Raw genomic sequence first — 26,824 nt, 5'->3', positions numbered from 1 at the left:
TGGAGATGGGAAGGAGGTGGGTCGAAGCACGGCTGAAGCTGGTGGATCCCTGGTGGTTTGGGCTTTTGAAAGAGCCCTTGCATGGTGATTGTCTGTGGAAGAGGGACAATCCAGTGCTGGTTGGCTGAGGCGGAGGTCTGGTAATTGATGATCCGGGAAGGCTGAAGAGAGTCTCACAGTTTGAATTTACGCTTAGGCTTCATTTGTGGGTTTTATTATTATTTGTTTTACTGTGATCAGGTTTTTCTAAACATGTTATTCTCAGATTTTAGGCTTGGGTCCTTGTCCAACCTCATTTTTTTACACTTCCAAGTTGCTTTAAACTTTCAAATGAATTCACCTCAGGCCAGTTAAATTAAAGACGTTTTCCATATATGTGGCACTTTAAGTCAAGGAAGTGCGTTTGGAAATATTCACACTAATAGTTTGTCAATTTCTGACTGTTGAAATATAATGGGGGTACCTTAGGGAAATCAATAAACCGCACACAAAGTTTGCAGTACAACATACACTGTTTGTTCAGACTTTGTCTTTGGACCAAATGAATCTTGTGTGACCGTCTGCTGAATTGTCCTCACACAAGTTATATTTCTTCACAAAAATGTCAACTACACATAAATTGCTGCTTTAAAAGTGTCCAAAGAGGTTGAAAAAAAAAGTTAATAAAAAAAACATAAGTTATTAAAATACATCCAATGCCATACATTTCAGTTCCAAAATATTAATCTTGTTTTTTTGTTTATTTGTTTTGATTTTAATTAGATCTAATACTTGAGATGTACTACTACATCACAGAAAAGCGTAGTAACATTTAGTAACAAATAGTATTAAACAATCCTTCACAAAGAGGTTTTCTGGACATCAGTTTTCTTTTTTTTGTTAATTATACAGATTTATTTCTTGACTGCAGACACAAGTTAAATTGGACAGCAGATTCAGATGATTTTCTCTGCCTCTACCAACAAGTGATGTGCCTTTTACAGACGAAAGAAAATGTCAGTGAGCACACATAGTCATTCCACTTATGGTGTGTGTACATGTTGGTGTGTCCACAGTTTTCATTTGCTCCTGCATTATCTGGCTGTCCTTCGTCCCAATATTGAAAATCCATTTTGGACCCATCTGACCACATCCAGAATCCTTCCTTGTGGAGATCAGTGAGTCCAATCCAGGTGAAGGCCTGAGTAAGATCAAAGCTCTTGATCATGGTATTGACAAAGTTGTGTTCCTCCAGACTGTGAATGGATACCAGGTTGCTGTCCACGGACTGACAGTGGATCTCCGCATCAGCCCAGGTCATTTTTGTGGCGATGTACTTGTAGCAGCGGCCGTTGAAGCTGTACCAGAACTCTGGACAACTGTTTCTCTCTAGCACAAGTTCACTCCCGTTCGAGGGAGACATGGCAACCAGAGCCAGGCCCAACAAGAAGAGCAACAACATGCTGGAGTTAGAAGACAAAAAATGTAGCTTTGTGTTGATGGCTTCCTGAACTTCACTGATGGATGTTATGAAGTCATTCGCCTTTTATCATGTTTTGAAGCATCCTACACAAAGAGGCGTCTGCTCGATTGGTGAGTTTCATTGGTCAAATTAATTTAGTAAAAAAAAGAAAAAAGAATTAGATAATTATTAACCTTACATTTCCCTTCAAGCTCCAAGGGTTGTATCAACATAAAGCAGTTAATCTTTTTAACTAAAAAGAAAGTTTTTCTCCTGCAGTGTGATTGTTTCCTTACTCTGTACTTTCACTAGTTATTCACATTTCTAAACACTAAAGTAAAAGAAGTCATGTCACATTTGTTACTTTATCTCGTCCTGAAAGCACACAGCATTGCAGGTGATTTATCTTGTTTTTTTCATGACTCCAAGATTACAGGGGCAACGTTCTGTGTTTTCCAGAACGTTGCCCCATTCTGGGAAACACAGAATGGGGCAACCTTCTGCGTGCCATTTTAAAGCATATAGTATCGTTAAGTAACTATGTTACCCTCAGTTGCTAAAAAAATGCTATATATATATCAAATATGACAGGAACAAAGATACCCCCATATATCCATCTTCACCAGGCCTGTGCTAAAGAAAAAAAAGAGAATTTTTTTAGTACCTCAAAAGTTGTGAATAAAGAGACAGAGTCTGGGCCAAGCAAAATAAAAAGCAAGGAAGTGAGATCATGATTATTTACAGGTGGGTTTTTCATAGCTAATGCAGGTGAAACATCTATGAATGTAAGCATAGAAACAGCAACATGTTCACATGAAATAATACCAATGAAGTGGCTTAGGGTGACGCTTTTACCTTCTCACACATCTGTTGTTATTAATATTTATTTAATAATCACTTTCTTTACTATAACCAGGATAACAGACATTTGAACAAAAATAGTAAAGAGCACTATTTTTCGCTCCATTTAAATATTCTCAATACAATAGTTGCAGAATAAATTGTTGGACTTTATATTTTTTACCGGTGAGGAACAGGACTGTGTTTCTGTGCTGCAGAGATCCTTCCTTTAAATGAGAAAAGCAACAAGTGCAGGAATATTTACAGGCATATCGTCAGGAAGTTGCTGCACACCTCTTTCTTCTGCTTGTCTGCTTTCCACACAAGCCCCCGGCGTGAAGATCAAGTCTTTATTGATGTTATTGTCTTATCAAATGCACACTTACATTCATACATCATGCTGCTTCGGTAACCGTATGTCATTATTATGTTTTTGCTAAAAGACATTCGTGTTTTCCTGTCGGATTGTTTGAAATTTCTCTGCTAGAGGGGACACAATATGGCTACAGGGCTGAACAACTAAAGCAGTCTGCTGTGCGCTTATACACATTTGCATGCAATATCACATCGCACTTAATAAACACGTGTTTTGTTATACATTGCACAGGAGTAAGAACATTCAGGCGCCTTAGATTTGCATACTACAATACGATACAACCCTTTTTTTTAACGTCTGGTAGGAAAGAGCACATAGCTTATTTCTGCATTAACAGTCAGCACGTCTTAAACAGTGTAAGTATTTGACATGGTATGATCATTACATCCTTAAAATGTTTCCCACCAACTCTAATGACTTTATAACAGTGCTGCAGCCCGTGGAGCTCTTCTCGGAGGCATGTTCAAGACCAAACTTCAAGGTGTGGAGGGTACTACAGTTGATGTAAAAAAACAAAAAACAAAAACATTCTTCCATGACTTTTCATGCCTCGGAGCAGGCACATCAGCTTTGCTTTAGTGCAGTCTTTCAGTGCATCACTTGTTTGTTTCAAAGCTTTGATACTCCAGAGGAAGTCCTGAAGTACAATTTCTGCATTCATGGAGGCCTTCTGTATTCAGGTGAAGTACTTGCAGCCGGTAGAATCAATGAGGCAGGACTCAGTGCATTTAAGCTGCCCAAAGGACCTGCAGAAGCATATAGAGTGGTTAAAAATGAATTAAATGTGCCGTTTGCTAACATGAATATAAAAGCGGGGCTAGCTTAAAGAAGTCGGGGAGTCCCGATAAAAATACATGAAAATATGTCTACCTCTGCATCTACAGCTCAATTTAAAAAAAATAAAATAAAATAATATATTAATATATATATATATATATATATATATATATATATATATATATATATATATATATATATATATATATATATATATATATATATATATATAAAATTTAACAATATTTCACGATAGCAAAATATTGCACTTTACAATCAGTGATGTATTAAGATATTTTAACTCTCTCACTATCCTCATATTTTTCTTGGGTCCTCATTTTGTAGTTATCTCTTGCCTTGGCTCTATATGTAGCTTCATTCGTCTTCCCATTAGCTTAAAACAGCCTGACAGGTCCACACTAAGAAAAACCAGACCCACAGCATTATGCTGCCACTACCTTTTTTGATTCACTCCACAATTGTACATTACTTTGTGTTGGACTGTGTCAGAAAATTCCAATAAAATACATCGGAGTTCGTGATCGTACCGTGGCACGACTGGAAAGAAAATTCAAGGTGTATGAATTGTTTAGCGAGGCACCATATTTAAAAACAGTTTCCTTTTATCATATTATCTTAAAATCTGTAATGAAAGTTGCTGTAATAAAAAAAAAATAACCCAGTAAAACACATTTGTGCATGCTCTAAGAATCAGTTGGCGTACCCTGGAAGATAGGATTTGCAGGTCTGGTAACCAAAATCTTTCCCATCGCACTCTTCTATACCCTCATGTCGGTATCCATCTCCACAGTAGGCCCACTTACAGTCTGCAGGAGATGCGGTGGGGATAAGAGAAAATGTGAGAACGCAACACAGCGGGGGAAAGAAGACGTTACTAATTTCTTTGGCGCAGCGACCCGTGTTCGGTGATGCCAGCAAAGCATTTTCCTGCTAATTTAATTGGATAGAGGCAGAGCGTAGTGAGAGGCTGGCAGGGAGAGGGAAGGGTGAGGGATTAATAAAAGATCAAGGAAAGTCTTTTAGACTGCGCCACACGAGCACAGAATCCAGTGGCATGCTGTGGTTTTGCTCTGCAGCATACTTCCATTTTTTTCCTGTGGCAAAAAATCTAGACTAGTTTATAGTAAACCTGCTGCATAATAAGCTGAAATGAAACTGAGGATGTAGTCTGTGCGTTTTACTTACTGAGACATGCGTCTGTGACGATCTGGTTTCCGTCGTCGCACTCCTCCCCGTGCTGGATCTGCACCTTCCCGTCCCCACACACACCTACTCTCTCTGGGACGGTCTCTGTGGACTGGAATGGCTGAAAGGGCTGCAGGGACAGAAAATATGAACGGTAACCAGGTGTTGCTATGCAGACGAATGCTAACACGAGATCATTTTTTTTAGAGACTAGGCATATTCTGCTTTCAAGCTGAAGATCAGTACATGTTCGAATGCACGGTGCTTTTCAGATGTATTACCACTTACCACATTGCATTTGATTGAGATTTCATGCACTAGACCACAAGGGGTCTGCAGCCTTTACAGTCCAAAGAGGCATTTTACCCTCAGCATGCCATGGAATCAAAATAAAACAGTAAAACTGTTACATGTGTCACCATGGCCCAGTCAAAGTTCAGCATTCATATCCAATTGAGAATCTGTGATGTTCTGCTTTATTCCCTTCTTTTTTTTGGAAGACATTATAATACTGCTAAAGTACACCTTTGAATCTAATTACCTGTATAGGGCTCCAGCCGTCTTTATCCTTATAGTAAAGCATCAGCTTATCTTTCCTTAGTACGATGGCGTTTTCAACATGAAGGCGGCCCATCTCCTCCTCACTGTTCACCACAAATATCTGCATAAAGAACCGGAGAACACTCACAAACTTAGTGGCCACACTAAGGGCACGATTTCAGTTTGCACCGTCATCACCCAGAGTCTCACAGTAGTGAGTTTGTTGCCGCCTCGTCGCGTCGTGTAGTAGTTTCCAAAGGGGGCGTTATTTGATCCAATTACAGTATCACAGTCGCAGTGACCTGGTGGTCCCGGGAGGCCCTTGTCTCCTTTCTCCCCCACCAAGTAGAGACCTGCAAAAAGGGTGCATGGATAATGCATACAGGGGCCAAAACAATATACAGTCATGGCCAAAAGTTTTGAGAATGACACAAATATTATATTTTCACGTGATCTGCTGCCCTCTAGTTTTCATGTGTGTATGGCAGATGTTTTCATCACATACAGAAATACAATTGCAATCATATTATGAGTAACAAAAGCTTTTATTGATAGTTAGAATGAGTTAATGCAGCAAGTCAATATTTGCAGTGTTGACCCCTCTTCTTCAGGACCTCTGCAATTCTCCCTGGCATGCTCTCAATCAACTCCTGGACCAAATCCTGACTGATAGCCGTCAATTCTTGGACAATCAATGCTTGCATTTTGTCAGAATTCCTAGGTTTTTGTTTGTCCACTTGTCTCTTGATGATTGACCACAAGTTTTCAATGGGATTAAGATCTGGGGAGTTTCCAGGCCATGGACCCAAAATCTCTATGTTTTGTTCCCTGAGCCAGTTAGTTATCACCTTTCTTTATGGCAAGGTGCTCCATCAAGCTGGAAAAGGCATTGTTCATCACCAAACTGCTCTTGGACGGTTGGGAGAAGTTGCTCTCGGAGGACATTCTGGTCCCATTCTTTATTCATGGTTGTGTTTTTAGGCAAGACTGTGAGAGAGTTGACTCCCTTGGCTGAGAAGCAACCCCACACATGAATGGTTTCTGGATGCTTTACAGAGACAAGACTGGTGGTAGCGCTCACCTCGTCTTCTCCGAACAAGCTGTTTTCCAGACGTCCCAAACAATCGGAAAGGGGATTCATCAGAGAAAATGACCTTACCCCAGTTCTCAGCAGTCTACTCCCTGTACCTTTTGCAAAATATCAGTCTGTCCCTGATGTTTTTCCTGGAGAGAAGTGGCTTCTATGCTGCCCTCCTTGAGACCAGGCCTTGCTCCAAGAATCTCCGCCTCACAGTGTGTGCAGATGCACTCACACCTGCCTGCTGCCATTCCTGAGCAAGCTCTGCACTGCTGGTAGGCCGATCCCGCAGCTGAAACACTTTTAAGAGACGGTCCTGGTGCTTGCTGGTCTTTCTTGGGCGCCCTGGAGCCTTTTTGGCAACAATGGAACCTCTCCTTGAAGTTCTTGATGATGCGATAGATTATTGACTGAGGTCCAATCTTTCTAGCTGCGATACTCTTCCCTGTTAGGCCATTTTTGTGCAGTGCAATGATGACTGCACGTGTTTCTTTATAGATAACCATGGTTCACAGAAGAGAAACAATGATGCCAAGCACCAGCCTCTTTTTAAAGTGCCCAGTGGTGTCATTCTTACTTAATCATGACAGATTGATCTCCAGCCTTGTCCTCATCAACCCCCACACCTGTGTTAATGGAGCAATCACTGAAACGATGTTAGCTGGTCCTTTTAAGGCAGGGCTGCAATGAAGTTGAAATGTGTTTTGGAGGATAAAGTTCATTTTCTATGCAAATATTGACTTTGCAATTAATTGCTGTTAAGCTGATCACTCTATAACATTCTGGAGTATATGCAAATTGCCATTATAAAAACTGAAGCAGTAGGCTTAGTAAATATTAACATTTGAATCATTCTCAAAACTTGTGGCCATGACTGTATAAAGGTGGAAACAGGTGTGTGTGTTTGTGTCTGTGTGCGTGTGTGTGTGGGTGTGTGCGTGTGTGTGTGTGTGTGTGTGTGTGTGTGAGTGTGAGAGGTGGTCACACTACCTGATGCTGGAGGCCCAGGTGGGCCAGGGAGGCCATTGGGACCTGCAGGTCCTGGGGGTCCCATGACACCTGGGGCCCCTGAATGGCCTTTGACACCCTGTTGCACAAATTCAACAGCAGGCCAAATGTAAACACAAACGCAGAGAAGTGTCACTTTTATCAGGTTGTTTAGTACAACTTTAGTAACACAAACAGCACAATACTTCTTTACCTGTTTGCCTCTTTTCCCTGGTCTCCCAGTTGGTCCTCTCTTCCCAGAAACACCCGGCTCTCCCTTTGGACCTGCCTCACCCTGAGAAAAGAGCACAGGTCAGGGTTCCGGCTAATTTTTAATGTGAAAATTCCTGACAATTTATTCAATACCTTCTGCCCAAGCATCCCAGGCAAACCAATTGAACCCTGGACAGAGAAAAATAGGCAAGAAAAAAAAACCATATAGTTAAACTAATGTAGTGATGAAAAATAAGTATTACTACAGCAATTTAAATCAACTGTCGTGCATCAAACTTTCTTTACTTGAAACTTTTAGGTAATTGGAGAAGATGCTTATAGTGTAGATCTTTAAATCCACTGGAACGCAGAATGAGCATATTATCATAGAATCAAACAGAAGAACTAAATGCAAAGACACAACCGTTCCCAGGTGACTTCAGGACCTGCAGTATAAACAAACAGACCTTGTCCCCTTTCGGTCCTGCAGAGCCGCGGTCGCCTCGGTCGCCCTTGTTGAAAACAAGAGATTGAAATGTGTCAGAATTCAATTAAAAGGAAGTTCCAGCAAGCATTTGCTGGAACTTCCTCCATCAGCGGGTCAGTCGTTGACATTATTCTGATGCATAAATGTAACTAGGCTGTAAATTACTCCACTGTCAGGAGGATTCCCCCCCCATTTGGTGAGACATTATTGGTTCTTTTCACATTTCCAACTTCTTTTGGGAACAGTTACGGTTTGGCAGGAAGAACGCCTGTCTCTAAGCTCACCTTGTCACCTTTGTAACCAGGTAAACCCTGGAAAGACAAGCAGAGAATATTAAGGTTGACCTTGAATCTACCCGGCTGTTTTCATGATGGAATCATCTCTCTGACCTTTGTTCCCGGCGGACCTCGCAGCCCTGGTAAACCCATGAGTCCCGGGTCTCCCTTTTCTCCCTTATAACCAATAAAAAAAATCAATCATTCCCAATATGCAGATGTCTATGACACATATTTCTCCAGTGTGCCATTGTAGATAGGTGTGCCACAGTCCATAGTGATATATTTATACCTTATGGCACTTACTTTGGGTCCTTGTGGACCAGGAAATCCTGGAAATCCTGGTGTTCCTGGAGGACCGGGAGCGCCAGGACGGCCCTGCAGGAAAAAAGCAAGTACCAATTAGAAATACTGACGCATATACTCATGTTTTTTTTTTTCTGTCACTATTTCTTGTCATATTACAACCAAAAACAACATCACTACCATGACACACTGTGGTAGAATCATGCAGCATGCTTTTCTGCAGCAAAACAGAGAGGCTGGCCAGAACTGGGGAGAAGACAGGGTGGAGCTAGATGTGGGAAAATCTCGAAGAAATCTGTTCAGACTTGTATTTAAAAAAAACAAAAAAAAAAACAAAAAAAAACAGGCATTATTTTCCTTCCCTTTCACAGCAACCTCACAAAAGCCTATCAAAAAAAATATTTTTTTTTGAATACATCACAGTTTGTGGTTGGAACATAACAAAACAGAGTATTGGAGATAAAAAAAAGCTTACATCTTCCCATGTATGTTTTACATGGGAAGAGTATAGTCTTCACGCTATACTCGACTAAATCTGAAGCAGAGACATACGAAGACAGAAAGTCTGGATGCAAAATCTTAATGAGGAACAGAAATAAAGCCCTAATTAGTCCCACTCTGTAGTTCTCCGCTAGCTGAACGGAAGAGACGCATCCTCACATCTTGTTTACACCTGAACTGCATTCCAAGAGCCGCAGCCCCACGCTTTCGTTCGGCGGGCCGTGTGTAAGGCTGCGGCGTCTAGAGGCACAGTGGACCTGCTGTGTGATTTATCATGGAAAGCAAAAGCACTTAGGAAGATTAAAATGCACAAGCAGAGTGCTGGCAGAGGGGCTTGATCAGCAGGACTTGGGTTCAGTCGTGGAGGTGAATGGGACCAAGCCAAGGAGAGCCGGAGAGTAAGGGAAAATGAGCAGGGTACCGAAGGATGCCCTGGGAGATCAAGCTTCAAAGCTGAGACTAATGTTGCGTGACCCATTTAGTAACGGGAGGAGAATTCCGGGGATATTGATAAACAAATCGGATTATAGAGAGGGAATGCTTGGAAGAGGATAGAGAGGGGTATGAAGGAATACGTGCAGGAGAGAAGCTGCTCACCCTTGCCCCCGGACGTCCAATTTCTCCCTGGAGGACGACAAATGGAAGAAGAAGAAGAAGAGATGTTGTTAGAGCGCAGGTGAATGCAAGGACAAATTCCTTCAGCGGAAAACTGAATTAGAGGCATAATTCTCAAGGAGAACACACACCTTTCTCCCTTTTGGTCCCCTTATACCAGGCAATCCAATTTCACCCTGAAAAATGACACACAACATTTTTATCCAGCTTGTGTGACCTATACTGAGGACAATACATTTGCAGCATGATCAATATTAACAAGGTTATCAAAATTCCCGTCTATGCTTGCTTAACAATATTTCCATCTACTGCCTTAAATGTCTGTAGCTATCCAATGCAACATGATTTAATCAAAAGCTAATGCACAGGGCCCGGCAAAGCCATTTACACCCTTTGACCCTTTCTATATTTTGCCCAAAAAAAGCATCCCATCAACATGATGCCAACAGCACTATGTTTCTGATACCACAAATTATTAATGCAGAAAATTACAGTTCAAAAGTTATATAGTTAGTAGATAGAATACACCTAAGGATAACATTGTGGAGAAGCTAAGGGCAGGGCTAAGTTTCAACCTTTATCCCAAGAACTGGATCGGCACAGCTGCAAACCAACGAAGATATGGGCCTCCACCTGAACTGGACATGTGGAAGAAAGTGTTCTGGTCACAAGGAACCAAAGTTGAAACTTTTTGCCCAACAAATTAACACCTCTCACTATACTGCATGCACCATCCTTGTGGTGACACATGGAGGTACCAGCATCAAGTTGTGGTGATATGTTTTGTTTTATTTCCAAAAGTGCACCGATTGCAGTTTTCTGGTCAATCTTTAAAGAGCCTAACCTGCCCGTTCTGATTTGGACTGATACTGATTTTTTTTTTGTAAGTGACTGAAACTGTCAGGTGTTATGAGATTACAATACACCTTTAAAGTTCCAGTCTTATTTTACTGAAAAATACTTTTTACCTGCACATGAAGTAGTGCTCTCAAATATAAATGAGATGTTTACATGTGACCCGGTGGGCGGGTCTGTCAACTCAGCCCTCTCTCAAGGCAGAGACTTCCAGATCTTTTGTGGAGATTAGTGCAAGATCCATGGATAAGATCACTTTGATATTTGATTATCAGCTGATCACCTAAAGCTAAAGAATTCAGGGCTGATCAATCGGTGAAACCCTAGTATCTTCAGAAATACATAGAAGTTTGTGGCTACATTGGAAAGAGTTCAAAAGACACAAATATGTTTACAAAGCATTGTAAATGTAATATGTTGAGGTGACTCCTTACCTGGGGTCCTGGAGGTCCTGTGGGTCCTGGTGAACACTCTGGGGTTACATGCGTAGTATCAGGCCCTTCACCTCCGAAAACGGTTGGTTCCAATAAGCTCAGTGCGTCCTTCATTTCACCAATCGTGTTAGCACATAAATAAAAACAACAGCTCCTCAATGAGTGGCCATCAGTGGGAACGGAAGCACAGGCCGACGAGGAGAGGGTGCAGTACAGAAACTTACAGGCGTGCCCCTCTTCCAAAGCCGAGGAGGAGGAGGGAAGAGCGGCGGTGGAGGAGGCGACATGAGACAACAGGGGTCAAACCTCAATGCCTCATCCAGGAACCTGAGGGCTGGAAGGACGCTCCTCTGCATCGCTGCGGCGAAACACTCATGTTACATGGTCTACCGTTACATCACATCTGGGCCTGTTTCCGTTCCGCAGCACACGCTCACAGCTTGATACCTTACCTGAGCGAGGCGACAGGATGCCGTCCAGGTTGGAGTGATGGGATAAGGCCCAAGCGGGACACAGAAGAATGGGAAGGGACAATGCAATTTTCATCAGCTCCATGCTGCCTGTTTGCTGTCCCTGAAATGAACACAACACAAGCTCTCCTAAGCGCACGCGCTAATCCTGCAGTCCCCTGGCAGCTGTCACTTTTCCTTTTTCCTCCCTTCAGAGCCCCCAGCCCCACCCATCCCAACCCACCCTCTGTAGGCTGTCACTGCTGCTCTATAAACTTGTTGAAGCCCCTCACTGCAGCAGATGCAGCCACCGCTGTAATTCCAGCCGTGCACATACGCCCTCTGTGCCAGAATTAGACTAGAGAAGGAAGAGGGGGTGTATCACTAGCATACAGTACAGACACATAAGTCATGCAACTGTAGTAAGACTGTAATGGGTCCATTCAAACACAGTTTGTTAGAGTGAACACACATTTCAGCACTGTTGATCAGTGCAGGGATGTGATTAACTGGGATGATCCCCCCGGTTTAATGTTGTCCTGCTTTGCATAAGCGGTACAGCCCGTTCAGTAGATGAACCAACATTAGAAAGGTGGCATCAACAGGCTCTCTCCTACCTTGCACTTGAATCTGATTGTGTGGCACCTGCAGACACGCTGTCTGACGCTCCTCTCACCTAAAAGAAATGAAGCGCGCTGAGCAGAGGAGGCTTCGCTGACATTCACCGTGCAAAAGATTTGCAACCCTGATCAATCGGATCTTACTTATCGACCTCCTCCTTCCCTCCGCCGGTTAATAACACAATTTTTTAAAGGAATGCAGTTTTTTTTAAGCCCCTCTTCTTCTTCCTCCTCCTCCTCCTCCTCTTCTTTCTCCTTGTGGTGCTGAAATGCCCAGCAGAAACCACAGAGCAGCGGTGCCTCAGTCCCACTGAATCGACTGGATCTGATGTGTCTGTTGTGCCATCCGGATCGACTTCAGATTCGCCAGGACAGATCTGACACTTCTAAGGAGCGTCTGCACGCTGGTCTGGCGCGATTTGTTGCCGCTTTAACGGCCTCTTATAAGAATAATGGCGCCCTCTGCTGGGTATTTCAGAGTAAGACATAAAATCTATATTTACATGTAACGCTTCAAACACGAGGAGCAAACTCCTACTGAGGGCCAAAATAGAACAAACAAACAAATAAATAAATAAATATGCTATTTAAGATTAAATAGAAATATACAAATAAAGTATGTAAAAAAACATAAAAAAATGTTTCAGTTTCTCCTATAAGGCAGATATGAAACAAATACACTTGCAAATCACAAATTATGATTTTGAATATTACATGTTAAAAACATATTTCGTAAGACTGCACAGTGGTGAATGTGTGGCACTCTGGTAAACATTTTAGATACGTGCACATTGAGGCGGGACACTTTCTGACTTATTCAGAGCAACACACGCGTCTCACTCCAATAGCTCCAAAAGCTGAGGAGACAGAACCTCTTTTAGGATTGGGAAGTGTTGGATCTTGAGTTTTTTCTAATACAATTTATCAACAGTGACGACTAATGCAAAACATGTGCTATGAGCTTTGGAATATATAATAGAAAAACATTGTTTAAAAATGGCTGAAGGCAATGTACTCACTGTTGATGCCATCTCCATTTTCTCCATACTCCTGTTTGAATCCCCCATTAGAAATCCTTGTTTCAATACAGGGTGTCTGGGACATAAGACTTTTCCTCAGTTTTTTTGTGATTTGTTTTGTTTGGGGGACATTTTTGTCAACTGTCATCTTTATTATATTAATGCAATATCTGTGTCGCTGGTGGTTATGTTGAAACAATTACTTGTTGAGAGAGTTAAATTCCTCGCTAAAGAAATGTACTCATGCTGAAGGTTGGGTATTTCCATCATTCTATGATTGTATCTGCAATAAAATAATTTATTTGAGAGTTTTCCACAAAAAACCTGAAAGGTATGTTAATAGAAAAAATATATATAGTTGATTGTTAAATCTGAAAAAAATCAGAATGTAGTTGCAATTATCACCTCTTTACAAGGTTATTTATGCGACCTGCTAAATTACATAAAAAAGTGTGTCTACACAACACATTCGGTTGAGCTTTCTGTCCTCAAAACAATGACTGTGTGAAAAAGAAAGTTTTTGTCTACAAAAACACAAGCCTGTATGACACTATAAGCTCAAACGTCAGCTAACAATTAAACCAACCTTTTAAATTGATGCAACGTGAAAAAGGATCACGGTATGAAACATGTAGGCCAAAAAATAAAGTTAGACAAAAATGCAAAATAAGAACATACGGTAAAAATGCAGCTCTTGTGTGTGTGGCAGTAAGACTTTTGCTTTCTAGAATAGTCGCAAACTGCAGGCGGTGTGACTCATGGTCATTAAAACAGGCAGTTCCACGAAACCGCTAGCATCGTGGTGAGTCAGCGGTTTTTAAAAGTTTTGACACCCAACTTTTCAAAAGCAGGTCAGGGACAAAACATGCAACTATGAAAAACATTTATTTCATCAAGGCGAACACTGCACTCGTACGGGTCATCAGCGTATTAGGAGGTCACATCCTTCAACTCGATAAGGTCTTCTCTCTCCTTTTTCTTTTTGATGCCATTGAAGATCATCTTTGTACCTGGAATGTATTTCTTTGGGTTTTCGAGGTAGATGTTCAGCGTTTCCTCGTCCCATATGACACCTGTGTGAAAAGTGAACATTTGAAATGCTTATCGGCAACGCAGGAACCTTTTATAAATGCGGCCTCATAAAAACAGAAAACAAAAAAAAAACTGTCTGCCGCCTCAGACATGTGGTGACAGTTGTAGAGTTTTTATGTCCTGCTGTCGGAGCGGAGTTCAGAGTCAGAAACGAAAAGCATTGTAGACCCTGGCCGGCCTGTCCAGACCTGCTGTTCTTACTGTCATGTCAAGACAACAAGCTTCCTTTCCTCACAACAACAAAAAAACAACTCTTGGCTGAGATGAACAGCTTGCAACAAAAAGTCCTGTGATGTAAAGTTATGCTACAGTAAATTAGAACATCATTGCAAAGAACAGGCCGCAGACTTGATCTATTTAAATATAGATCAAATTTTAGATCAATAATCTTGAAGTGTTGAGTGCTGGGGGGACAGTGCTCATCTCTATCACTGTGCCAATGCACTAATAATATGTTGTATCACTTTAAATATCAGACTGACTCTCAGTTTTGATTGAAACACACTCTAATAAAACTCTTCAAATTCTTTTATGGCTTTATGGTTTTGATATGCCATTGCGAGATTGCCAGTAAAATCCCCTTCAAAAAAAGAAAAAGAAAAAACCACGCTCTTTGGAAACATATAAAGCTGCTAGCCAGACATCTCCGTCTTGCTCAGTTTTTCTGTTTGTTTGGTAGTTATATTGTAATCTGTTTTTCATCGAGATTAAACGGGCCCTTCCACAACAAAGCTCCCCTGCACACATTGCCCCAGAAAAAGAAAAGTTGTTCAGGTAAGCTGACTGCAAGCCCAGACGCAATGCGGTGTCAATTTTCGGGGAAGGTCATAAAAGTATAATACTGACGTAATTCATTTCAAGGGAGACAATTAAGATGAAGGAAGTCTAAACAGACCAAAAAAACTAATAAAAATAATGGAAATTCAATAAGATTTGTACCAGAAAGTTGAAATTGTGATCATTATTGTTGGGATCTAGGCTGGTTGTGGTTTTTTTCCAGTTTCTCCACGAGGGGGCATCCTGGGGCCTTCTAGAGGACGGCAGCCACTTACCTTCGTTTGGAGGAGTATGTCAGGAGGGAGCAGCCGACACTCTAGTGTCAGAGTGTTAGCCAATAATGGTACCTATCATTAGTGAACTCACCTCCGACCTGCCAGTTACCTGTGTAACCTTCTCTGTGTGCCTTTCGCTAGGTTAATCTTCCGAGAAGCATTGAACTGCCGGAACCGTTGGCAGCCTGGTCTGATCCCTTGTGACCCCGTGGAGATTACCCCTTGGTGGCCCGAGCTTCCAGAACCTCCTCGCTAGTGATGGGCAAATGAAGCCTCATGAAGCAATGAAGCTTTGCAGAAAGGTTCTTACTCTATGCTTCATTCATCACTCACTAGTGACATCTTCTGGTGAAACTGTAACAGCCTTGTCACTCAGTTGGATCATACTTCCAAAAATTACTAAATGCAATATTATCACAAAGTTTTCATCAAACTCATGTTCAGTAACAGGAGAATCAATAAAACCATATTTAATGGTCATATGTTTTAATTATTAAAATGATTTGTAGCCAATCTAATCCTGGTTTATGTTGAACGTCAGTGGATGTGTTGGGTTTTCTTTTATGTCAGACTGATTTGACAATAAAGACATTTTATGTTTTAGTATCTTGGGAGTGCAGTGCCTGTTGGGGCGTTCACTTTTTCTTGGATTTATAATTGGCTCTGATCCCTTATATTTGAATTTTAGTTCTGTAACACCATTAAAACTGTTTTTGCTGTGAAAGACTGATATATATTTGCTAATTACACTACAAATGATAGTGGAACTTTGCAGAAGGTGAGAAATTGGGAGGTGGAGGGTTAATTGTTATCTAAGAAGAATTTTATTGTGAGTGATCATCTCAAAGTATTCCCAGATATCAGAGATTTTCCTCTTTCTGGGTCCATTTCAGACAATTAATCAAGTTTACTTGTGTAGCACATTTCAGCAACAATGCAGCTCAAAGAGATTTACATCATAAAATCACAAAAATGTAAAGTCATAAAAAAACAACATAATCTACAATTGAGAAAAGCAGTAACAAACATTACATTTTGATGAGTGCCATCACCAATACACATCAAATATGTCGGTCAGTGTTCATTTTATTTTGACCACTGAAGACAAATATTCTCCCCTGATGCGAGACCAAATGGACACCAACCAATGACACAGCACGGCTCATAGCGCTTTTATTTTGAAAACCGACACGCAAAATGAAGCAGTCACTTACTTTTTAATCTGTAAAAAAATAAATAAAAAAATGTACTTGTCATTTACTTTTTAGGACAAACTGGGGTCAAGTTATTTTGCTGGGTGAAGGCTGCGTGGAACTCAAGTAAGCTGAGTTATCATTTTTCTTGAATGCTTGAATCTCAGTAACCTTTCCCATGATATTGATGATGTAAGAAGCAAAAAAAAAAAAAGAATAAAACAACTTGTACAAAGCAAAAGGTTGTGGTATTCAGAAGACAATTGAACTTGCAACTGATTCCAACTAGTTAGCAGATAAGCAAAACAAAAAAAAACAAAAAACAAAAAAACATTGTTTTAGCATTTGGGGTTAAAACTTGAGATTTGTTTCACAATCTGATCAAGGACTGTTGTGTCTGTTTGGAATAATTGTTTTAACACAGCATGAAGATCCATTGATTTTGCAACAGTAGCATTAAGGAAAGACGTTTGTCTCCCTCTAGTGGTCAAATATGATAAAGACTGCACAGTCACATCCTCTGCTTTTCCTCCTTCACAAAACTAGTTGATCATTGCTTGATCTAACGCTTCACACATTTACGTTTGGTGGAAAAAGTCAAGATTCACCTGGGATCAATTTAGCAGCTCAACGCAGATTTAAGAGAAAAGAAAAGCTTGACATGTTATGGCAACTTTTTAAAGCATTTTGCATGTAAAGACCTATAATACAAATGTATGGCTAAATATTGCAGAGGTTGAGATCATTAAACAGAGACCCATCTTGTACATTTTGATGACATAAGCAGGGAAAAGGCAAGTAACTGTACATTATCATTTGTATTATTGACCAACGCATTTCAACCTGCTCAAATGAATGATGAACTGTTTGTTGGATGTGCACAAATGACGATGATTTGAAGATTGATCAAAGGTTTTGAACATTTTAAATCTGTTCTGAGAAATTCAACAAAATGACTGAGAAAACTGTAATGTACTTTTTACACTTGCCTGTATGTAAATGTCCCAGTAACACAAAGAAAGGTATTTAACTATTTATTTTTGAGCAGCTGACAGTTAAAAAAAAAACAACTAAACATTCAGCTCATTTTATTAAACACAAACTGAATGTTGATGATGTAAGAGTGAAACCTGTGTTGGCAGGTCAGCACTTTGGCAAACCTGAAAATGCAAATGTTGAATGTTAGATGGTGTTGGTTTAACAATATTTTCATTCATGTTTGGGATATTAGAGAGAATCTGACCTTTTCCTCATATGAATATTTCAGTCATTTAGAAAAGAGCCACCTGAGGGTGCTGTTATCCTTTCACACAACAACAAGGAGTTTGATTAAACTGAATTTCCCTCATGTAATGTGAACGCAAAGGTAGTTTATCTATTCAGAATTCAGAGGGCAAATCTGCACCTAAATGCTCCTTGCTCTTAAGAGGAATTTCTGACATGTGGAATCCGCCAGGGTTCGCTTCATTCATCCACGTAAGCTCTCCGTCCAGGTCTTTAATCACCCAGCTGCTCAAAATCACATTTTTTCTTGCATGAATTTCTCCCACTTCTCCTTATTATTTCAATACAGTGCTTCAACTTCCCATGAAGCAGCCAGAACACCTAATATAAAACTCCTGCTAAGGAGAACCAACAACAGGAAAAAAAAAACACAGAACAAAAATCCCCTTCCCTCCTCGTCTGATCTGAGGTCTGAGACGCAGCAAAAAAGGAAATACGAGATCTGACACAAAACAATTTTATTTTTTGGTTCAGACGTTGTAAAACGCCCCTTAAAAAAAATTCAACGATGTGATATGACTTATTATTATTGATCCAGCTGCTGAATTACAAGTACACATATAACCTGTCAAGATCTGCTCTAGTAAATTGAAAATTAAAACATTTGTTTGTAAGCTGTTCTTAAAATACGAGAAAACGAGAACAAGAGTAAAATATCTTCCCCATTCAACCCATTCAAAAACAAAAAGGGGCCAATACAAATCTAAACCAGAACTGAACAATCAATATCATCAGCAAGAACAAACAAGATAAATATCCATCCATTTTCTTGCACCCTTGTCCCTCAGTGAGGTCAGGAGGGTTGCTGGTGCCCATCTCCAGCTAACATTTCGGGTGAGAGGCGGGGTTCACCCTGGACAGGTCGCCAGTCTGTCGCAGGGCAACACAGAGACATACAGGACAAACAACCATGAACACACACACTCACACCTAGGGGCAATTTGGAGAGGCCAATTAACCTGACAGTCATGTTTTTGGACTGTGGGAGGAAACTGGAGTACCCGGAGAAAACCCACACATGCACAGGGAGAACATGCAAGCTCCATGCAGAAAGACCCCAGGTTGGGAATCGAACACAGAACCTTCTTGCTGCAAGGCAACAGCTCTACCAACTGCGCCACTGTGCAGCCCAACAAGATAAATATAATTGAACAAATAAAAGTTCAGCATAGGTGTTCCTGTGTGTGTCGAGCGGCTAATTTTACAATGAATAAGCGTAGAAAAATAAGAGAAACGGCACATTCTTGACTCTTTAAAAGCTCATTCAATCCCTCTGTGTGTAGCTGTTTGAGCGCAGCCTTCTGTGCCAGTATATTAGGAGGTCGCGTCCTTTAAGTAGGCAATAATATCTGCTCTTTCTTTCTTCTTTCCAATCCCACTGAAGATCATCTTGGTACCAGGAATGTACTTCTTTGGATTTTCAAGGTAGACATTCAGAGTTTCCTCATCCCAGATGATACCTAAATGGGAAAACAAGACAGAAACAATCAAACACATGCGGTGTGTTTGTGCACTAATGGACTTCAGAATGTCAGTGGAATGGGTTTATAGAGCACAGAGAGTCAGAGAGGAGCAGCAGTACTGCCAGCTGCATGTTCAGACCTGCTGTCCTACTTTATATAGAGAAAACCAGTTCCTCTTAAGGGGGAGTTAGAGAAACATGGATATTATGTAGAGGGAGAAAGCTACTAATAGCTTTTTCAGATTGATTGAAAAAGAGAAGAAACATCAGGTAGATTATTGTCAGGAGTGTGGTCATTGTATCAGATTTGTTATCTTTGACCTTTGCACTTCTGAAAGAAATGTTTTGCCGAAGACTTGCAAACAGTATGCAGATGTAATGAACAACTTTCCGCATTAGGTCGCTTGTGATATGGCCTTATTTTTTATATTTCTTAAAAATGATGATGGTTAGCTAATTGATATTTGTCTGAGATATTTGGTCATTGTAACACGTGAATATGTGTAGATGTAAAACCGTTCCGTTGCGGCTTTCGCTTTATGTTCAGAATGAAACATCGCCGCAGTCTTAAGTCAGCCTCAGTCAGGTTATCTTCCGTTATTATCCATTAATTAGCTCCATCCCTTCACTGTCCCTGCTGACCATAGTGGCCCCATAGCATGATACTGTCACTGCCATGTTTCACAAGTGAGACAGAGTTTTCCATGTAGGCATTAAGAAGTTCTGATAAGATAACCTTCATCCTGTGTTTATTTTGTCCTCTGCAGGCGTCTTATGACTTTCTTTCAACAATGTTGACCATCTAGCAAATCCTCACACCTACGTTGTGAATCTCGGCAACTCCTCCAGAGCTACCAGGGGCCTCTTGGCTGCTTCTTGGGTTCATATCTCGCTCAGCCTATCCGCTTAAATGGACCAACACCTTTTGTCGGGTTTCTAGTGTCGTGGTGCCATGCTCTTTATATTTTCAGCTGACTTTTCTGCTGTATTCCTCGATTTCTATGGTTCTGTATGTTCACTAATGCTTTCTGGTAAACCTCTGAGGCCTTCACAGGACAGCTGAGTTTATACTGAGATGAAATTATGCAAAGATGGACTCTGTTTAAGGAAGCTTTCAAAGCAAGATATGGATTTCATTTGGAGTTATTAGAGTAATGGGGTCTGAATGCAAAAGTGAACTTTTATAACTTATTTGTAAAAGAAATTGCAAAGCACATGTCGGTGCTTCTTTGTGTTGGTCTGTTCTATAAAATCCAAATAAAACAGGTTGAGGCTGTGATATCAGCAAATGAGTTCTAGGGGTGTGAATACATTTGAATGGCTTTACGATGGTCAAGTAAAGGTTGACCAACTTTGCATTGCTTATTTCTCCAAAGGGAATAAAGTAAACCCCGATTATCTTTGTACTGCTTTGGATTTAGTTATCAATATTTTATCAATATTTAAAAAAAAAAATGCCAGTAGGAATCTTACTAACAGTCTGTCCAACTAAACAAGCAACTAAGCAATTAATCAGCCAATCGACCAAAAAACAAACCAGTCAATACACCAACCTACAGGGAGAACCATTTATTCATGTTATTCCATTTTGAATTTGATGATGAGGGACTGGCATGCATTAAAATCCCATTTATTGTGTTCAAAAGATTTAAACTACAGAGATTGACATACTCTTTATAGCTGTAGAATACACATACATTTACTTTATAATGTCAGTTATTGTGCTCTGTTATCCAGTTACCTGGTTACTTTGTCATTTCTTGAATAGACGTTAACATTTTGTGCATTTTTGTGGTGATTCATACCTTTCTCCATGTTGGCCTGAGTGTAGGAGTATCCAGGCGCCTGGCCCGTCTTCCTTCCAAACAGCCCCCAGAGGTTTGGCCCCACCTTATGGCGACCTCCTTCCTCCACAGAGTGACACTGGGAACACTTCTGGACAAACACCTTCTTCCCTTTCTGAATGTCCCCCATCGCCAGCCGCTAGGTATGGGAGGAAAGGACTGGCGGAGACACAATCAGCCACATCACAGCAAAGAAATGTCTGCTGAAGCAAGTGGAAAAATTACCACATACACAAACGTTTGGGCACCTTAAACTTTTTGAGTTTGAGCAAAAATGTTATCTGGCCAAGAGAGGCTGAACGAGAGCGCAAAAGCTGCTGAACTGAAAAAGTGAACAGCACAGAGCAAAGGAGTAACGAACAGAGGAGGATCAGAAGGAGCAAATCCTACCGTCAGAATGGAATGTGTTAAATCGCCCTCAGGTAGATGTTGTCACCTTTCTTTCTCAAATTCACACTCCTTCCCTTTTGATTGCTTGCTGACCAGAAATCTTGTTTTGCTATGATTGAACTGTACCTGAACCATAAAGTACATGAAATAAAGTTTCAGAGAGGGGCGTGGTCCGGGGTTGAATAAGCTCTAATATTTGGGTCACACCCACCTTGAAAGACAGGTGGGGTTTGTTTGCCATGTGTGTCGGTTGCATGTTTGAAATGCTTTGACTCAGTGCTTGTTACACAACAGTTTGAGTCAGAGTAAATCTGATGACTGGTTACAAAAAATTGAGAACCCAATGAGAACATTTTGATAATCCTCATAATAAATAGCAGTTTGTAATATGCAGTCAATCATAATGGCTATAAAGCAAATATTGCACAGGAAGCATCTATTATATTCACTTGATAGTTCAGTGTGTAATTTCAACAAACTGTTATATTTAAAGAAGTGACACCCTTACACAAACTACCCCGAACTGTTTATCTGATACACTCATATGGTGGTCTATGAAATACAAATTCTAATAAAGTACTTTAAAGCATCTGCATGAAATGACCTGTGGTCCACTATCAAGAATATATGTGTATCTTTTATTCTTTAAGATTAATATTGGTTAACTTGCAAAAAACTGAACGATGCGACCTGCCCAAAATAAGAACAACAAAAAACATTAAATCCATACTTCTCCTTATCATCATTCCCCTGCTAAATGTAGATTTTGACAAGTTTTTTCTTATTGAGAGCAATTTTACCATTTTGAAGCAGCCTGATAGAGTCCCAACTTAAACTCAACAGAGAATCAACAAAAGGTATGATTAGGGTGATGAAAGAGTGACCTCCTAATCTTAAAGAATACTAATCACCTGAGAGAAATTATTGTAAAAAAAAAAAAAAAAAGAAAATATACAAGTGGAAACATACAAAACATTTCCAAGCAATTATAATGATTTCATTGATGTAATGCCAACTAAGATTTTCCAACTTATTACTGACCAGGTTATAAAAAAATTTTTTTGTAATGCCAAACAGATTTGTTTTTTCAGAAATAATACCGCTTGTTTATGGTTTTATTATTTTTTTGAGCTGCTGAACTCAGCAGCTCAAAAAAAACAGTTGCTGTTTTTCTGATAGGAAAAACAGCAACTGTTTTTCCTATCAGAAAAACAGTTGCTTGACTGAAAGGAAATAATTGAGCTTTTTTTTCTGAGTAATGTTTCCAATTTGTATGTCTTGTAAAACTAAATCTAAATGTGATAAAGGGTATCATGCAGTTTCTGTTCTCTCGTGTTGTAAAAGTGACATGATAATTTTATAACACAGCAGTCAGGGAAGGGTTTCGATTTAAAACACATGAATTGCACCCTCTAGTGTTCAAATAGTGCAACAACCGCTTCCTCAGCAGCTTGATGGAGCAGGTTCAGTTTTGCTCGTTTTTTAATGAACCAAGTTAAGCTCTAAACGTATCTACTCCCCTCTAAACCCAGTTCAAGAGAATAAGTCAAAGTCAAAGGGCTTTATGATGAACCTTATGCTTTCTCTCCAGAATATCCCTAAGAATTTGGGGATGTTTATACAGAAATGATGATGGGTTAAGATGAATAACACAATAACATTTTGCATTCTCATTGCTTGAAGCTTTATTTTTTTTACTTTTTGTATAAACTTCATTCTTCTATAAGATCAGTTTCAGTACAGAGAAGGACATTATTTTCAGAAGACAACATCTACATGGAAATACTCCAGATCTAAGCTTTAATAACTTGAAGCATCTTTACAATAATAACACTTAATGAAAGGACCAGGACTTAATAGAAGATCTGGCTATCCTTTGAAGGTCTTTTTGTCCGTGTCGACATCTTCTTCAGAACTGGTTTTGTAGTCAAAATCTTCAGTCCTGTTGGATGATAAGGCACTTTTAATCATAGCAAAGGAAGCAGGGTTAGTGGTTACGATGAGGGATATTTTAGATTGTGTCATTTCCATACCAGTGCAAGCCAGCGTCCAACAAGTGTTCACTGGCCAGCGTCCTGAGGAGGCTCCAGTAAGGAGCGTCTCTTCCAAATCTCTGAGGCAGCACTGGGCTGGGGGCGTCTCGCGCCTCACGGCACTCTCCGCACATCTGGATCAACTCCCAGGACCTCCCGAACCTCTGGGGCATGTTGGGGCTGGAGTTGGGCACCCTCTCGTCGTTGCTGTCCCTGCCGAAGCGCAGCGGCATGTTGGCGTGCATGTGGAGCGGTTTGGCCGTGGGGGGGTACAGCTTGATGATGGTCGGCAGGCTGTTCCTGCTGGTGGCCGGGGTCACGTGCAGCTTGAAGCTCTCCAGATCCAAACTTCTGCGGAGCCCACTCGGTACCTGGATGTGTCAGGGTTGCATTTAATCAGGTCAAGTGGATTTTCAATGTGGGCCTTTTCGTCTGTGTTCTTCAAGAAGTGACAGTAACAAAATCAACGTCTACTATTTTTAGTGCTATCTGAAAGCATGATGGGACCTTGATCAATCAATCGATCAATTAGTCTTTATTTATGGAGCTTTTTTTTTCTACACTAAATAACCCAAAGCACACATGTAAATAAACTTAAAATGAATTAGACAAACAGTTATTTTGAAGCAGGAAGTGAGACAGAGCCCCTGAAAATTATTCAAAAACAAAATCAGCCGTGAGTTACAAAATTGACTGATGACGACGATCATTACTCTAAGAGGTGATGTACAGCTGTAACTATGCTCTGAAAGCAGATATTTCTTTTACTCTAATCAAATGGCTTTCTACTCGATTGAAATGGTTTGTTGTCATTTGAAAATCTGTGCCTTGTACTACATCTTAAGTTTAGCCCTCACAAAGCTGGAGAAAAGGCTTCCACTCATGATGTACAAGATCTAAAATGAAGTTACAAAGAGCATCAACCGGACCTCAGTTATCTGGAGACCCAGAATATAAGATGAGGAAAACAAAACAAAACAAAAAATACACACAAGTCATTTGTTGGCTGGTTGGTTCTTACCTGCTGGCGCGGCTGTTTCCTCACAGAGTGCCTGTCGTCGATGCTGCTCCGCAGGGTTTCATCGTTGTGGAAGGATTTTCCGAAGACGTGGAAGTCAGACGCCGCCGCCCCTCCGAGACCCCCCATCATCAGGAGCGCTGACAGTATCGCTGCTGTCAACATGCTGAAATCTGTTGTTCCTTCCTGAACTGTGTTTGGACATGTGGCTCATTTCCCGCTGAGTGACCTGCCGCCTGTCATATAAGCCCTGTGAAAACCCCACGTCACATAAAAAAAAAACTGACACACACGCGAAGTGATGCATGCACATTTATTTTTGGCTTCATTTAAACAAGGCAAATTCCTGGTTGAGCCACCATTCATACCTGGGAAGGTATCTAGGTATGTATGCACTAATTGGGCTGCTGAATGAACGGGGCGCTTTTGTTTCTTCTAAAGAGGAGATGACATAAAAAACATAAATAAATAAATAATCACACTTTTCTAATTGTACTGAATCAGCCATCAGTTGGGAACAACTTATCATACTGGAACCAAAGTTTGATCCTTCAAGAAGCTTTGCAACCAAACATCCTAACCTGTGAATTAACGCAAAATGCACATTTTTGAAGTTGAACTGTATACATTTCGAAATAAAATCAAAATCTTCAGAAGTCATCTGATTAGTAAGTAGTCTACCTGTGCATAATTTGATCTCAGTGAAATCAATGAAGGCCTCGGAGGTTTGTCAGAGAATTTTAGTGAAAGAACAGAATCACAAAGACCAGGAAAACCACAGCAGACAGGTAGAAGTTTAAAACAGTTTAGGGGGTGAAACAATATCCCAAGTGCTAACTATCTCATGAAGTACATTCGTCAATATTTTGTATTGGCATGTCATTTATAAATCCAGAGAAATGCATTGAAGTTGGCAGTTCTTACTTAGCAAAATGTAAAGAAGTTTGAGGGATATTAATGCAAATGTAATATACATTTTTAGATGATTTTACGAAATTTTCTGCTAAATATGTAGTGACAAAATTACTCATATTAAACAAAGTCACACGTTTTTTTCTCTAGGTTTTATCAGTTCCAGTGGCCTTTATTTATTGATAATGGTCAGACAGGAAAGCCGGTTGTGAGAGAGGGGGAAGGCATGGGGCAAAGGTCATCGGGCTGGGACTGGAGGACTAGGGCCTCTGCAGATGAGCCACTGCAATGCCCAAACTACACATTTTTTTTGTATTTGGCTTTCACTGATTAGATTCATTTAGATTTGATTGGATTATATTAGAAAGAACCTTATTAATCTCTGGAGAGGTTTCCTCTGTGAAATTCAGTTTCCAGGTGCAGTACACTGACAGAAAGAAAAATAACTTTAGCAAAAAAAAAAAAAAGGGGAAAAAACTAGAAACATAAAAGAGGAAGATGCCTAGAAACAATATAGTGAAAAATGAGATGAATACAACATGCATTCAATAATGACTTGTGTTTATCTCAGGAGACTGACTCACGTCACCACATTTTTTATTTCTCAGGTCTCTACAGTTGAAGCCAGTAATGAGCCATTTTTTTGCGATTGGACCAACAGCAAACCGAATGTGAAGAATCCCTGTCAGGCAACAGCGACAGCCAGAGATGGGAATTTTAATTTGACCGTCGCAGTTTCCCACGTTGCCACGTCTGAGCACGCAGATCATGCAACGCCGCGGCTGAGGCAACTCAGCGGGAAAGAATTTTGGTCCCATCTGGTTTCAGTGATTCAGACTTAGCCTTGAGAAGGCTTACGTCTCAGTTTACTTTTCCGTATCATCGTTTACCTCCCATCTCGTCTCGGCTCGCTGCTTTTGTGCTTTCTTTGCCTGACCCTGGCCCCGGCTCGCAGACTGTGGGATTTGGGATTTACGACCACGTGTCGGACACTCATCCTGAGTACTATCAGCAGAGGCCTTCAATAAACCTCTCCCTTTGTTCTTTAGCTGAGCTCATAGAGCACTCCCTGGAAGACCTTGTTCTCTGCCACTGTAATTCTCTCTTCCTAATGTTTTTAATGTTCTTCTTTCGCCACCCCTGCAGCCTTTTCATCTTTCCATCTACATGCTTTCAGGCCTCCTTCCCCCCCTGCCCCCTGCTTCTACATGTTATTAATGCATGTCATGCTTCCTTGACAGAAATATAGCCGTCATTCCCGTGTTTAATGAAAAATGTTACCTATATTGGGAAATCTCGCGTTCCCATAACATTGTTTGGACATTAAAATGTTCTTTATTTGCCTATACAGGTGCCTCAGTAGTGTGTATCATATTTTGTGCAACTTGTAAATCAACAGATTTATCTGAGCGAATCATTTTTAGTCCGGTTTGACTGCTCACTCGATGAACGAAAACGTTACTTCTTGGTTTCTCTGGAGTTTGTCCTGTGCTTGTTTGTTTATTTCCACCTTCCTTCGCGTAAT

The 26,824-nt window shown here is 40.6% G+C and overlaps 3 protein-coding genes and 1 pseudogene across 6 annotated transcripts; all 4 read right to left on the bottom strand.

Annotated features, from left to right (window-relative positions):
* Window positions 1–736: 736 nt before the first annotated feature.
* On the bottom strand, window positions 737–1,726 carry LOC108166739 (ladderlectin pseudogene; annotated as a pseudogene).
* Window positions 1,727–2,617: 891 nt separating this feature from the next.
* On the bottom strand, window positions 2,618–12,449 carry LOC103472208 (uncharacterized). Of its 3 annotated transcripts, XM_017307643.2 has the most exons (20): window positions 12,145–12,449; window positions 11,998–12,056; window positions 11,625–11,738; window positions 11,384–11,504; window positions 11,156–11,289; window positions 10,932–11,039; window positions 9,774–9,818; window positions 9,625–9,651; window positions 8,527–8,598; window positions 8,335–8,397; window positions 8,230–8,256; window positions 7,926–7,970; window positions 7,612–7,647; window positions 7,460–7,540; window positions 7,249–7,345; window positions 5,391–5,533; window positions 5,182–5,301; window positions 4,641–4,770; window positions 4,159–4,261; window positions 2,618–3,403 (listed from the first exon to the last, which is right to left on the bottom strand). In XM_017307643.2, the coding sequence occupies exons 4-20, from the start codon at window positions 11,484–11,486 to the stop codon at window positions 3,334–3,336; spliced, it is 1,404 nt and encodes a 467-aa protein (XP_017163132.1). In that variant the 5' UTR covers window positions 11,487–11,504; window positions 11,625–11,738; window positions 11,998–12,056; window positions 12,145–12,449; the 3' UTR covers window positions 2,618–3,333. The 3 variants fall into 3 exon arrangements, with proteins under 3 accessions (XP_017163132.1, XP_008419879.1, XP_081468746.1); XM_008421657.3 differs by lacking the exon at window positions 11,625–11,738 and having other exon boundaries at window positions 12,145–12,448; XM_081612620.1 differs by lacking the exon at window positions 11,625–11,738 and having other exon boundaries at window positions 11,998–12,448.
* Window positions 12,450–18,081: 5,632 nt separating this feature from the next.
* LOC103472206 (cytochrome c iso-1/iso-2) lies at window positions 18,082–21,647 on the bottom strand. Of its 2 annotated transcripts, none has more exons than XM_008421654.2 (3): window positions 21,337–21,647; window positions 20,908–21,146; window positions 18,082–19,100 (listed from the first exon to the last, which is right to left on the bottom strand). In XM_008421654.2, exons 2-3 carry the CDS (start codon window positions 21,074–21,076, stop codon window positions 18,955–18,957), a joined length of 315 nt encoding a protein of 104 aa, XP_008419876.1. In that variant the 5' UTR covers window positions 21,077–21,146; window positions 21,337–21,647; the 3' UTR covers window positions 18,082–18,954. The 2 variants fall into 2 exon arrangements, with proteins under 2 accessions (XP_008419876.1, XP_008419877.1); XM_008421655.2 differs by having other exon boundaries at window positions 20,908–21,105; window positions 21,337–21,632.
* A 1,332-nt stretch (window positions 21,648–22,979) lies between these two features.
* On the bottom strand, window positions 22,980–25,038 carry npvf (neuropeptide VF precursor). Its single transcript, XM_008421653.3, has 3 exons — window positions 24,391–25,038; window positions 23,370–23,740; window positions 22,980–23,278 (listed from the first exon to the last, which is right to left on the bottom strand). Exons 1-3 carry the CDS (start codon window positions 24,550–24,552, stop codon window positions 23,206–23,208), a joined length of 606 nt encoding a protein of 201 aa, XP_008419875.1. The 5' UTR covers window positions 24,553–25,038; the 3' UTR covers window positions 22,980–23,205.
* Window positions 25,039–26,824: the final 1,786 nt, after the last annotated feature.

The sequence above is a fragment of the Poecilia reticulata genome, chromosome 11, assembly GCF_904066995.2.
Source record: "Poecilia reticulata chromosome 11, P_reticulata-male-v2, whole genome shotgun sequence".
Taxonomy (NCBI): Eukaryota; Metazoa; Chordata; class Actinopteri; order Cyprinodontiformes; family Poeciliidae; genus Poecilia; species Poecilia reticulata.
This window is presented reverse-complemented; position numbering and strand designations above follow the sequence as displayed.